General features: G+C 61.7%; 1 protein-coding gene across 1 annotated transcript; it reads left to right on the top strand.

The window, feature by feature from the left end:
* The first annotated feature begins 650 nt into the window (after window positions 1–650).
* CBX4 (chromobox 4) lies at window positions 651–6,271 on the top strand. The gene is made up of 5 exons (XM_042916052.1): window positions 651–805; window positions 952–995; window positions 2,143–2,208; window positions 4,428–4,494; window positions 4,761–6,271. Exons 1-5 carry the CDS (start codon window positions 737–739, stop codon window positions 6,174–6,176), a joined length of 1,662 nt encoding a protein of 553 aa, XP_042771986.1. The 5' UTR covers window positions 651–736; the 3' UTR covers window positions 6,177–6,271.
* Window positions 6,272–13,829: the final 7,558 nt, after the last annotated feature.

The raw sequence follows: 13,829 nt of genomic DNA, 5'->3' as shown, positions 1-13,829 counted from the left end.
TGCCGGCGGCTCCCCGCGTGTCTGCACATGACGCAATTCTGTGCAACTGGAAACGGCAGTGGATGCTTCCGTGGCCCCCAGCAGGGGTCCCTGGGCGGCGCACACCGAGAAAGAGGCGGAGGGGCAGGCCCAGGCGCCGAGCTGCGGGCGAGGGGTCGCCGCCGAGCCCTCCCGGCCCTGTCAAGCTCTCCACCACACCCCCCCACCCACCCCCCTGCGCCCTCGGCCCGACACACCTCTCCCGCCGGGTCCCGCTCCCTCCCTCTCCCGGGCCCGCCGATCCCTCCCCCTGCACCTCCCCGGCGCCCTCCTCCTCCTCCGGCCCCCTCCCGCGTCCTTCCTTCTCCCCCCGCCGCCCAGGCCCGGGGCCTCCGGTAGGCCCGGCTGCGCCAATCCCGGCCGCGGCCCGCCCCCTGACGCCGAGCTGGGCCCGGCGAGGCCCCGCCCGCTGACGTCCGGATTTGCATGAGTTCTTGTGCAGCCGCGGCCCGGGCTCAGTTGTCTGAGCGAGCGCGAGCCGGGAGTCGGGGCGGGCGCGGGCAGCGGCGGGCGGCCGGGTTGTGCAGGGAGAGCGGCGGCGGCGGCGGCGGCGGCGGCGGCGGCGGCGGCGCGGGCGGCGCGGGCGGCGCGGGCGGCAGGGGCGCCTCGGCCCGGGGCGGCAGCGGGGCGCCGGCAGGAGCCAGCAGCGTCTGCAGCCGCGCCGGCCGCCCGCGCCCCGGCGCGCTCCGGCTCGGCCATGGAGCTGCCAGCTGTTGGCGAGCACGTCTTCGCGGTGGAGAGCATCGAGAAGAAGCGGATCCGCAAGGTAGGGCGGCGCGGGGGCGGCGGCGAGGCGGCGAGGGAGCGGCGGCCGGAGCGGCCCGCGAGGAGGCGGGGAGGGGGTGGGGAGGCTGCGGGCCGGGGCCGGGGATCCCGCGGAAGCTGATGGAGTGCTGTCTCTTCCCCCCTCAGGGCAGAGTGGAGTATCTGGTGAAATGGAGAGGCTGGTCCCCCAAGTAAGTAGCGGCGGAGGGGCGGGGGCGCGGGGTGCCGAGGCGCGGGGCTCCCGGGCTCCGGACCGCCGAGCTGGTGGGGTGGTGGGGGGAGCGGACGGGAGGCGGGGTGGAGGTGGGGTGGAGGGAGGAGGGGGTGGGGAAGTCGGTGGCAGGCACTGGGGAAGCCGAGCCGCCGAGCCCGAGCCCGGCGCCCTGTGTTGTGCTCCGCTCTCCGGGAAATGCCATCACTAATTTATGCACTAAAAGGAGCCGGAGGAGCTGGAGAGACGCGGGGCCGAGCCGGGGAGGCCGGCGGAGGGAGGGAGGGCGCAGGCACTGACTGATGTGCAGCAGAAAATGGCTCCTTTCCCCTTTCCCTCCACCGAACGGCTCCATATTGCAAAACCAAAAAAAAAAAAAAAATTAAAAAGCGACGAAAATGCAATTGTGTGCCTCTTCCCTCCTAGTGGTGCGGGGAGAGGAAGAAAAAAGGCAGAAAATGTTGGGAACTGTCACTGCGGCGCTTTTGGTGGGGATTTTTTTTTTTTTTTAATTTGAAATGCGAAGGCACCGGATGGAGACAGACGCGCAGGCACACGCACACACACACACACACACACGCACACACACACACACAGAGGCATATTTTTATATTGCTGAGTATTTGGGGGTGCTTGCCCGTGACACCGGGCTCCAGAGCTGCGAGGGGGGTGTTGGGGGGGGCCGCTTGGCTGACGGTGATCGGATTAGGGGTCAAATGGAGAACAGCTGAAGCCCTCGCGGAGACTCGGGGTTGGGGAGAGGAGGGGGGGACTGCGACTTTGCTTTTCGGCTGCTTTGCACGCAGGGTTCCTGGTGAGCAAAGTGGCTTTGGAACATGTCGCAGTAACATGCTTAAAATTCTTGACAACTGCAAAATAAACTGCTAGTTTCATTTTTCTTACCCCTCCCCTTTCTTCCTGCCCTTGTGTGTTTATTTTGACTTGAGGGGGGGTTGTCGGGGACCGTGTCAGGCCTGCAGAAATCTACCCTCCACCCCCCACATCCACAGCTAAATAGCTTTCGGTTCATGGAGACAGAGTGGGGTCTTATGTCATTCCCCACCTGGAGGCTGCAAGGCTGGCTCGGTTTTTTTTACGCCGTGTCCCCCTCCCTTTTCCCTTGCAAGATATAACACGTGGGAGCCGGAGGAGAACATCCTGGATCCCCGGCTGCTGATCGCCTTCCAGAACAGGTGAGCGTCCCCCAGCCGCCGCCGCCCGCAGCCGTGACCGTATATGGGAGAGTGGGAAAGGGGGCCACGCGGCAATGGCAAAGAGGGAGCGGGCCGGGGCGGGGGGGGGGGGGGGGGGGGAAGGCGGGAGCCCCCTTCCCCGACGGGCCTGCACAGGCAGGGCTGCGGCCTCGGCTCTGCTAACCAACGTCCTTGGCGGTTGCGGCAGCCCGGGGTGGGGGCGGGGCGGGGCCCGGAGAAGGCAAGGCTTGTGTTTTGGGGGAACTTCGAGAAGGGTGCGCGCGGGTGGCCCTGCCGCTGCCCGGAGACCTCGAGGCTGCTCCTGGCTCCCCGCGGGGCCCCCCTCTCGTCGCAACCCTGGAGCCCCACCCCCAGAGCCTAGGTGTTGCTTTCCTGTAGCCACTGGCCGCTTGGCAGTAGCCCCTCGCGGGGCAGCGCCGAGGGAGCTGGCGTTGTGAAACCGCCGGACGTCACGGAACTGAGCTTAACCTGTTGGGGGCTGGAGAAAAGTTGACAAGGCCTTAACCACCCCCCCCCCCACAACCTTCGACCCCCTGGGAGCTTGGGATCTGCAGGGGGTGGATTCTGTCTGGTGCCGGGTGCCCTTCACACACACACACACACACACACACCCCACTGGGCCACTTGGTGGGTGTCCGTCCCCAGCCTCTGCACAGGGGGAGCTCGGCCCAAAGGGTGTGTGGGATGGGAGCTGCCTGGTGGCGGAGGGGTGGCTTCTGACGAGGGGCTCATCCTGGTGCGCACAGATGCTTGTCACGCTACAGCTGCTGCGGCTGGATTCACCGCCGGTGGCTGTGGTTCTCTGTTTCGGGGAGGACGGAGGGGGGGGGGGAGGGCGGGCGAGAAGGGGAGGAGCGGCCGGAGTCCAGGAGCCCGGCCACCCCGCTGCCTTCCATCCCCCCCTCCCCCTTTTATTTTGCATTATTTCCTGTGGTGCGTTTGGCGCTAAAACTGTAAACTCTAGACCCTGGGAGAGAGCCGCCGGCGGGGAAGTTGCTCTCCCGCGACGCAGGGGGGCGCCGAGAAGGGATCCTGCCCCGGTTCCACCTGGGAGTTCACCACCCTGTAACCATGTCAGCGGCTGATGCCATGTTGCATAATGGGTCCCCGAAGAATTAAAACGCAGGCTGTTGCAATGCCACGCAACTTTGGAGTCAGGCCCCGGCCCCGGCCCCTAGGCATGGCTGAACTCCCCTGGGTTAGCCCACGGGCAGGAGGGTGCCTGGGGTCGCTGGAGAGCGCGTTTATGACCCGGGAAGGGGTTGCAACTTTAGCAAACGCTGGGGAGGCACCCCTTTCTCCCGTGGAAGGCTGGGGGCGGCGCTGGGACGATCTGCCCCCACCCCCAGCCTCGGGTCCCCCTCTGCCAGGCCGCAGGCGGAAGCCTGGCAGTTGTATTGACCAGTGCCACCTCTGGTGGGCTCTATTAATTATTGGGAAACCGAGGCAGCCGGGAGCCCGGCTTCGGCGAGGAGGAGGTGCTTCTGCGCCCCGCCCCGGCCCCGCCCCGCCGCTCCGCCCAGGCCGACCCGGAGCCGGTTCACCAGGTGGCTGCGAACCTGGCCAGGCCGTGGCCTCGGCTGCCGGCCCCCGCCCCCAGCCCCTAATTGGCTCATTTGCCGCCGTGTAAACAAGGGCGCAGCCCCTCCCCCTGTTTAGTGCCTGGCCTTTAAGAAAACGAGTCCTCCCTTCTGCCGGCGGCACTCGCTATCTGAATCTTAATGAGGTCATTAGCATCCGTGCCTCCGACGGGGTGGGACACTTCGGGCGCACACCTCGTTGGACTCGTTTGCACCCCCCTGGACCCCCGCGCCCACCTCACTTGGTGCAGGGCCACAGGCCCAAAGCGGTGGGCGCCCAGCTGCCGCCTCCCCGACCTAGAGGCCAGGCCGCGCGGGCGGAGGAGGGGAGCGCCAGTTCAGGTGCGGCTATCGGGCGTGCGGGAGCCCTTCCTGGAGGACCCCTTGGTCAGATGAGGGTCGGTGTGAGCACAGAGTGGGGCTCTGGGACCCGACCGAGGCGCCCAGCTGGCGGCACAGGCGACCTTCTGCCCTGAGCTCTGGATCCTGCCGGGTCTTGCTGGCCTGGCTGCTCGGGGAAGGGGGGGTGGGGGGAGCGGGGGTCACCTCAGGTTGGACACAGCAAGAAGGGAGGTGACCCCGAGGCTAATAGCGCTGCCCTCTGTTCCCTCCCCCCAGGGAACGGCAGGAGCAGCTGATGGGATATCGGAAGAGAGGGCCGAAGCCCAAACCGCTGGTGGTGCAGGTGAATATACTCGCTGGTCCTAGGGCTGTCCACTGGTCTTCCCCTTGACCTTGACACCTGAGCTGCCTCCAGGCCCAGAGGGCAGGGAGAGTTCCTCCAGAGCACGCAAGTGCACTTCCTTTCTACTTGACCTTCAACACACTGCCCCTGGAACATAGCTGCTGACCCGGTGGGGGCTGGGACACTCCTGACGCCGGAGGCATGCTCTGGGCCTGGCCTCGGCCCTCTGCTCACCTCCCCCTCCCATCCCCGCCTCGTTCCCCCAGGTACCTACCTTTGCCCGTCGCTCCAACGTGCTGACTGGACTCCAGGACTCCTCCGCAGACAACCGCTCCAAGCTGGAGCTGGGCGCTCAGGGCAAGGGCCAGGGCCACCAGTACGAGCTCAACAGCAAGAAGCACCACCAGTACCAGCCCCACAGCAAGGAGCGAACCGGCAAGCCCCCCCCGCCCGGCAAGAGCGGCAAGTATTACTACCAGCTCAACAGCAAGAAGCACCACCCCTACCAGCCGGACCCCAAGATGTACGACCTGCAGTACCAGGGCGGCCACAAGGAGGCGCCCAGCCCCACTTGCCCGGACCTGGGCGCCAAGAGCCACCCGCCGGACAAGTGGGCCCACGGCGCGGGGGCCAAGGGCTACCTGGGAGCCGTGAAGCCCTTGGCCGGTGCGGCCGGGGCCCCAGGCAAGGGCTCCGAGAAGGGCCCCCCCAACGGGATGACGCCGGCCCCCAAAGAGGCGGTGACGGGCAACGGGATTGGGGGCAAGATGAAGATCGTCAAGAACAAGAACAAGAATGGACGCATCGTGATCGTGATGAGCAAATACATGGAGAACGGCATGCAGGCGGTGAAGATCAAGTCCGGCGAGGCGGCCGAGGGCGAGGCGCGCTCCCCCAGCCACAAGAAGCGGGCCGCCGAGGAGCGCCACCCTCCGGCCGACAGGACTTTCAAAAAGGCAGCGGGGACCGACGAGAAGAAGGCGGAAGCACCATCCAAGAGGAGGGAGGAGGAGGCGCCGGGGGCCGGCGACCCGCAGCCCCAGGACGCCGGCTCCCGCAAGCTCTCCCCCACCAAGGAGGCCTTCGGCGAGCAGCCGCTACAGCTCACCACCAAGCCCGACCTGCTGGCCTGGGACCCGGCCCGGAGCTCCCACCCGCCCTCCCACCACCACCACCACCACCACCACCATCACCACCACCACCACTCGGTCGGCCTCAATCTCTCCCACGCGCGCAAGCGCTGCCTCTCCGAGACCCACGGCGAGCGCGAGCCCTGCAAAAAGCGCCTCACGGCGCGCAGCATCAGCACCCCCACCTGCCTGGGGGGCAGCCCGGCCGCCGAGCACCCCACCGACGTGCCCCCCACCGCCGCCCTCCCGCAGCCCGAGGTCATCCTGCTGGACTCGGATCTGGACGAGCCCATAGACTTGCGCTGCGTCAAGACGCGCGGCGAGGCCGGAGAGCCCCCAAGCGCCCTCCAAGTGAAGCCCGAGGCGCCCGCGACGGCGTCGGCGGTGGCGGCCGCCGCGCCGGTGACGGCGGCCGAGAAGCCTCCAGCCGAGGCCCAGGACGAGCCCGAGGAGCCGCTGAGCGAGTTCAAGCCCTTCTTTGGGAATATAATTATCACCGACGTCACCGCGAACTGCCTCACCGTCACGTTCAAGGAGTACGTGACGGTGTAGCCAGAGGGCTTCGGAAGGGGAAGCGCCATCCCCGCGGGTGGCTTAGCACCTGGTGCCTAGGGGCGGACTCCTCCTCTCTCGCCAGCTGCGGGAGATCCGGGCCTGCCCCCCGAAGCGAGGACGCCCGGAGCCGCAGAATCCGCGTCCCGTCGTCCCGCCGCCGTCGTCGTCGTCGGCTCCTGGCTGGGGCCCGCCTCCGGCCCGGCACTGGCCCCTTGCACGCGGTGCCTGCGGGTCTCTCGCCGCCCCCCTCCACCTGCCCCATCCCCGCGCTGGACCTCCCCTCCCCCCGTGGATCTCCGGGACTGACAGGGCAGCCACGCGCCTCGGTCTCAGAGTTATAGTATTATATTTTAACCGTGCTAACTTGTCAAGTGCAGACTTTACTCCCGTTTGTACGTGGTGTTCTTATTGAAATGTATTGTTTGAGCTCAAAAGGCCCGACCATCCCCTTCGGGCTGATATATATATATTTATTTGTAGGTATTTATATATGGAAATATAAAAACCTAGATTTATGGAGTTTCCTCTAGATCCTGTTATATTCTATATCAGACAAACTATTTTCTGTTGACCTTTCTTCCTGTTCATTCAGTATTTCGGTTGATTTCATTCCCTCCCCTTCCTGGAACTGCGATGCCAGGGACCTCGGTATATATTTTTTAATACCGTACACATGGATGTGTTGTTTCTATGTGCAAAAAAAAAAAAAAAAAAAAAAAAAAAAAAAAAAAGTTTGTTTAAAGGCTAAACGAGCTCTCTAGAAACTGCTGCTACTAGAAATGTCTAAACTATAAGCTTCCAATTATTACCTGCTTGAATGTAAATATTAAATGGAGATGTTGAAGGTGCATTTCGCTGTTGGAGATTAGCGCAGAGGGGAACCTTTGGAGGTTCGGGAGGTGGCCGGACCCCTCTCCCCACCCCTCCTACACCTTAGTCTCGGGGAGGAAACCTACCGAGCCCTGCGCTAAATCTTTGCAAAAGCAAAGTGGCCTGGTTTCGCGGGCAGAGGAGTGACCCTGCTCCCCGGAAGTCGAGAGGCGCTCCAAACGGAGAGGGGAATTCCTGCGGGGGGAGGGGGTGTCAGCGTCGCCCCCGCCCCCAGGGTTTCCAGGCCCGCGGTACCCACCGTGCGGGAGGACCCGAGGATCTGCTTGGGGGTGGGGGGGGGAATGGGTGCGGGGGGGGGGGGCACGGGCGGCGCGGAAGAGTGGGTGGGGCCGGCTCCCTCATCCCAACCCCCTCCGCCCCCGGAGCTACACGCCGCACCCGCCCGGCACCTGCTGATCTTTGCCCCCCACCCACCCGGTGCGCAACACGCCCGGGTGCTGGCCCCGGTGGGGCAGGGGTGTTTTTCATGACGCTGGCCCGGTACGGCAGGTTCAGCGGGGAGGGGACCCTCCCACCCTGTGTAGCGTCGCCGGCTGGCATCGCTGGCCCCGCCCCACCGAGGAAGCCGCCGAGGCTTTCTCTGCCAGGCTCTCCCCGGAAACCACCAGGCCAGAGGCTCCGACTGGAGGCGCAGCGAGCGCGGCCAGGGCAGGGGCGGGGGGCTTCCTGCGTGGGGGAGGGAGAGGGGGAGGGGGGAGGCCTGGCGAGCAAGGCCTGCCCACCCCTGTTTCCTCAGTGAGCGAGGGAAATGCGGGACCCCACTTCATCCGTCCCGCTTTGGGTGGCGAGGCTGGGGCCCTTGGCGTCGCGGGGCAGGAAGGGGTTAAGGGACCAGAGGGGCCCGAGGGGAGTGGGCTGAACACCGGGTCGTCTCCCCCCACCGCCAGAAGCCGCGACTCGGGGAATGCAGAGGCCGGCCGTGGCCAGCTTTCTGCAGACGCAGCGATCTTCCTCCGGGCTGGGGTGGGTGGCCGAGCAGGGCCAGGGGCCGCGGGACTGGGGCCCTGGTGGGTGCCGGGCTGCTCCCCGCCTCCAAAGCCCCTCGCCTGCCCGCCGGGGACTGAGGGCCAGAGCCTGTGCGGGGCGCCAGGGCGGAAGAGGTCAACGTGGTTCAGAATGAGGAGGGGGCGGTGGCGAGAGAGCGCAGTGCTGGGAAGGCCAGGGGAAGAGATAGACGGCGGCCAGGAGGGCGGGAGGCCTGAATGCGGACAGTGTGGCCAGTGTTGGCTGCAGGCCACCAGCGGCTGGAGGTGGGGGAGGGGAGGGGGGAGGGGAGAGAGGGAAGGGAAGTTCTAAAAAAAAAAAAAAAACCGTTGGGAGTTTCTAGCCCTGGCTTTTGTGAGTTGTCCCTCCCACTACCCCCAGCACCCCAGCCCCCTTTAGAGTGAGTTAAACACTGCCCCCTCCCCCCTCCATGTAATGAATGCCCTTTGCCACCCTGGGAGCGGAGGGAGGGGTGATCTTGACTGCTCCTGGCAAACTGCCTGTTCAGCACTAGAATTGGGCCTGCCGTTCACTGGCTGGTGCACAAAGACGTTCGCCAGGGCAGGGATTTCGTCTCCCTGTGCTTCTGGCGGAGGAAAACTAAAAAATCAGGAGTGGGAAGGGGAGCGCCTTGTTGAGGTCTGCACCCTTGGTGACGGGGAGTGAGCCTTAGACCCTGAGGGTGCCCCTCCCACCCAGTGGGTGGCCTCTGCCCGGCTGCGCCTGCCTGGGGGAGGGGGGAGGGGACATAGATGATGGCAGGGAAGGAAAACAGTGGTCCGCCACCATCCTGGGGGGGAAAGTGTGGCCTGCATGTGGCCTGAAGCCGTGGAAGGTGGCAGAACCTCTGGGATGGGTCGTTGAGGAGGGCGGTCCTAGGCAGAGCCTGGAGCCTGCCGTCAGAGGGCTGACAGTGGAACAGAGGCCAAGGGGTGGGTCAGGAGGGGCTCAGGGATGCCCATCATGGTGCCAGACCCAAGAGTGTCCAGCACCCGTGCTGGCCCCAGGACCCTGTCTTGTGCCGAGCTCCTCAGACGTACAAGGCACCCCATGAGCGTCTTGCTCCGTTCAGACCCCGTAGGGCTTGCGGTTCCTTGTGGGGTGAGAACCCGAGGTTCTGAGGGCAGACCAGCTTGTCGGGTGCATGGTCACCACGTGGTTCCGGGATGATTCTAGAGCCAAGTTGCCTGCTCAGCCGTCCTGCAGGGACGTACCCCGCGGCCACTTGCCCTCCAGGCCTCTTGGACACAGATGCGTCGAAGGTCGGGAACACTCAGAGAGAGTCAGGAGCCCTGGCATTGGGGTGGGGGTTGGGGGGGGAAGCCATTAGCCCCCGGTCCTCTGGGCGAGGACCGCTTCTTCCTAACTTGAGGCCTAGATGTCTGAGGGCGCCCAGTCCTTCACAAGCAAAGGGTCAGAAACCCTCTCTCTGAGTCCCAGTTCAGGAGAGAGAAAGCAAGCAGGAAGCTGGGACCTTAATCTTACACACTAGGAAACCCAAGCTTCTCCAGATGAACCTTTCTGAGGAGACTGAGCCTTGAGCGCAGAGAGCCAGAGCTGACTCACCACCAAGAGAAGGACTCTCATGTGTCCATTCACCCCTCCGAAGCTGGTCCCTCCGTCACCAGCCAGGTCCCAGACTCCAGCTCGGACTCTCCCTGGATGTTGCCCCCACCCCCATTCGTTGTCAGGAGTTCAGCCTTGAAGTGATCGCCCTGTCCTTGGATCTGCCTGGGGTGCCCTGGAGCGAGGGTTGCCAGATTAAGCACGTAAAAACCTAGGATGCCTCACTGAATTTGAATTTCATAGGAGAATGCATACTTCTTTTTTTAATGTTTCTTTATTTTTGAGAGAGAGAGAGAGAGAGAGTGTGTGTGTGTGTGTGTGTGTGTGAGCAGGGGAGGGGCAGAGAGAGAGAGAAAGAGAGACAGAATCTGAAGCAGGCTCCAGGCTCTGAGCTGTCAGCACAGAGCCAGACGCGGGGCTCAAACCCACGAACTGAGAGATCGTGACCTGAGCCAAAGTCGGAGGCTCAACCGACTGAGCCCCCCAGGCGCCCCATGGACAGTGCATACTTTTTTAGTGCGTTTCATGAAATATACGAAAAGATAATGCATCGTTTATAGGAATTCAGGTTTCACTGGACATCTTGGATTTTATCTGGAAACCCTATTTGGATCCTGACTAGCCAACGTGGTCAGTCCCTGCCCACAGGGACGGCTCAGTCCTACAGGAGAGAGAAGGTACAGAGCTGAGCAACTCGGGTTCTGGCAGCACCCCGGTCGTAAGGACACGGAATATGTTGGCGAGGCATGGAATGTGTGCCGTGTCACGGTGGGGTCCCCTCTGTCACCTGTGATTTAAGGTGGGCGTGGGGCCCACATGTGACACAACTGGACAAAAGGGTGAAGAAAGGCCAGAGCTGGTCCACCCCGGGCCCCCGGATAGAGTCTCTTCCTCCCTCCAGCCCACCCCAAACAGCAAACTCCTAGAACATACAAGAAGCGGCAGGACAGATCCAGCTGCAGTCCCCCCCACCCTTCAGTTTCCTTGTCCCCTTCAAAGATGTGCTTTGAGGACGAACTGGGTCAGGAGAGAGCCTTGAGCGCTCCTGGAAAACCCCCTAAGTAAACACACAGGTTATTTTTTTACCAGGGAACATTAAACATCCCTCGTCAGATCCAAACGCCTTCTAACGACTTCTGGCCTAGAGCCTCAGCTTGACGGAGGGACAGCTACCCAGCGATGTTTACCTCGAGACTGACTGCCAACCCTCCCTGCCTCCCTCCCTCCTTCCCTCTCTCTACAACCCAGTGGACACCACCTTGCGTTGCTGTCCTCACCACCTGCTTGGTGGATTGCCCATTGACCTGGGACCTCCTCCTCAACCCCTCCGGTTTTACTGGGTCACCGAGAATAACACTGGGACGTGAGAGTCGGGATGAGACCCCCTGGGCCAAACCTGCACTTGCCTACTCTTTGAAACGAATTCCTCCTATGGTTCCATATTATGTTTACCACTCGTGTGAGAAGGTAAGAACTCAGAAGAGGAAATACTTATTCCTGGGCTAGTATCCGTTTCCTGCAGCTATAATTCAGAAATCACTGCCCCCCCCCCTCCCTCCCAAGCCCGTCCACTCCCCCTCTCTTCCCTTTGCAATTACTGGTAACAGCTGACATTGACTGAGTGCTCATTATGAATGGGGACCTTTATTTAGAGGGATAATCTCATTCAATGCTCACACATCTTCATGAGGTAGGTCCTGTCATTGTCCCTGTCTCACAGATGGTGAAATGAAGGCTTAGAGGCTTGAGGAACCTGTCTGAGGTCGAACGTCCAGTAAACGGGGAAACACACAGGGGTTCAGAGATAGACTTGTCTGTCTCCAGAGGCTATGCTCCCACCTTCCAGGATGCTGTGGGGCCTTCAGAATACCGACTCAGACCCCATCCCCTCCCTGGGGTTGTTCTAGATTATTCCAGCCTTTATCAAGGCTGGCTGTGCCCTGAAATCCTGCATTATTGACTGCCTCCCCCCACATCACCGCCAGTCAATTGCATCCCGCAACATACACATATGTATGGGTCTCCATTCTCCAAGTCGACAGAGCCTTGAGCACCTTGGGAGGTGAGGGGAATGGCTTGGGTATTTCATGCATTCCCGAAGCTTGTGCACTATTCTCATTCTTAGGTAAATACCTTGGAATCAGATGTCCTGTGTGTACGTGTATGGAGTCCTGTGTGTGTGTGTGTGTGTGTGTGTGTGTGTGTGTGTGTGATGGGACGACGAAGCTTATTCCTGCACCGCAAGTTGTTAACGTGTTAACAGGGTCCACAGACCAAGGAAGGGCCCCGAGCTGTCCCCAGGGGCCTCAGTGCTCAGTCTGCAAAGCACAGGCCGGGGACTCAGGCCGTTCCCTTTCTCCCTACCACAGGCAAGGGCAGACACACACACGCTCAGCTGCTCTGGGGTCCTGCCGCCCCCTCATCCTTCACCTGATCCATTTGTGAGAGTTTCAGGAGGCTCTAGGTAATTCTGTGGTAATTGAATTTAGGGAAACAGACCCTAAGGATAATCCTGGAGTCAGTTCCAGGAAGAATCATGGTTTAATTTCCGTATTTAGCTGGTGGTACGTGTTATACGGTTCCTGACAGCACAGCACCTGTGTCATTGTTACGGATTTCGTTTTAGCGCGCAGTTCGGAACGGGACAGCGATAGGCACGTCACCCCGAGCACACGCATGCACACTCTGTAAGCACAAGCAGAAGACGCAGCCCACAGCCCTCTTGTCTTTTCATGTGTGGTCTTCACGCGAGCTGTGTGGCTAAGGCCTCACCCAGGAGAAGAGCTCCCCCAACATCGCCTGCGACGCTGTTTCGCTTAACCAATTCCCTGCAAGTTCTCAACTCTGGGCAGGGGCGGGGAGCTGGCCCTCCCCAAGGATGTCCACGGTGCATGCGCACGGGTGTGGATGCATGTGTGTGCGTGCACAAGTGTGCATGTGTGTGAGCATTTAGGGCTGGACGAGGGTCACAGCAACGCAGCCCAGACTGGCAGGAATACCTCTGGTTTGCTGCCTGAGTGAAGGATCCTTTCGAACGCACCCTGGAGTTTAATATTGCCAACAACGGGCCCTGATTCCTTTCAACCTGCGCCAGGTGTCATGTAAACCTCCCTGGATTTCCTCCCTTTCCTGTTTCATCTGAGAAATTCTTCACTAATTCCACGGTATCTGGTTTCTCATTGTTTCTCTCCGCTTCAGACAGCCCCTTGGGGTGGGCTTTGTAAAGGTGTGCTTAACGTGCTCAGCTGTCCAAAGTGACACCAGCTCGGCTCTCGCTACGCCTCCAAGCCTCCAAAACCTCTCCAAAGGGGCTGCACGCGCCAGCAAGGCCACAGCATCCTGGGGGAAGGCGCCGATGCCCATCACCAAACCCCAGGATAGTCTTGGGGGGTCGCTTCGCTTCTGGAAAGCAGTATGCAAACCAAGCACAGGACGATCGTGTTAAGCTCTTTCATGATAGAATGCTGAGATTATACGAATACAACAGAATAATGAAGGGCATGTCATCCGTTCTTTGTTGAGGTCATGCTGTTTAGGGTTGAGGACAAGGCATAATCCAGCCCGGGGGGAGGAGGCCTGGGCTCTTGTTCCAGCTCCAAGCAGGGGACCATCTATTTCCCTCCGACTCTCTAGAGGAGGTGGGATTACAAAATCATGTGGGTGTTAGGGGGTGGGGAGAGAAGAACCTGGCAAACAGAATCCCTCCTATGAACAGCGGAAGCAAGCATCCTTATAGCCACTTCCTGCTTTGTTTCTCATGCTCCCGGACCCTCCTGCCAGTGTGGAGAGGGGAGAGGAAGCACCAGGCAGGGCCAGGGAGACGCAGGGCTGGCCAGGTTCCTCTCAGCCTTCAGTGTGTCTTCCCCTTGTCTCCTCTCCAGGCATTGAAAATTATTTATGTTTGCAAATTGCTTTTGACTCACATGACTTATTCCTCTTGCCTGCAAACAGGTCTGGGGCTGGGAGAGTTCTCGAACCGGCGAGCTGAGAAATCAGGGGCGATGGCGGAAGGAGCACAGATGTGAACTCACGTGCCCTGGGATCTGGTTCCCCCCACACACACAGACACCTCCCCTGCCCGGGCCTGTGGGGTCTCAGCTGCAAACAAAAGGGTGGGTGTGAGCTCTCCAGGGCCTAGTGACTGGTGGCTGTGGCATACCCCTGGGCCTGGGTGCTCCAAAGAGGCTCAGATAGCACCAACCACTTTGC

This window comes from Panthera leo, chromosome E1, assembly GCF_018350215.1.
Source record: "Panthera leo isolate Ple1 chromosome E1, P.leo_Ple1_pat1.1, whole genome shotgun sequence".
In the NCBI taxonomy this organism is placed as follows: Eukaryota; Metazoa; Chordata; class Mammalia; order Carnivora; family Felidae; genus Panthera; species Panthera leo.
This window is presented reverse-complemented; position numbering and strand designations above follow the sequence as displayed.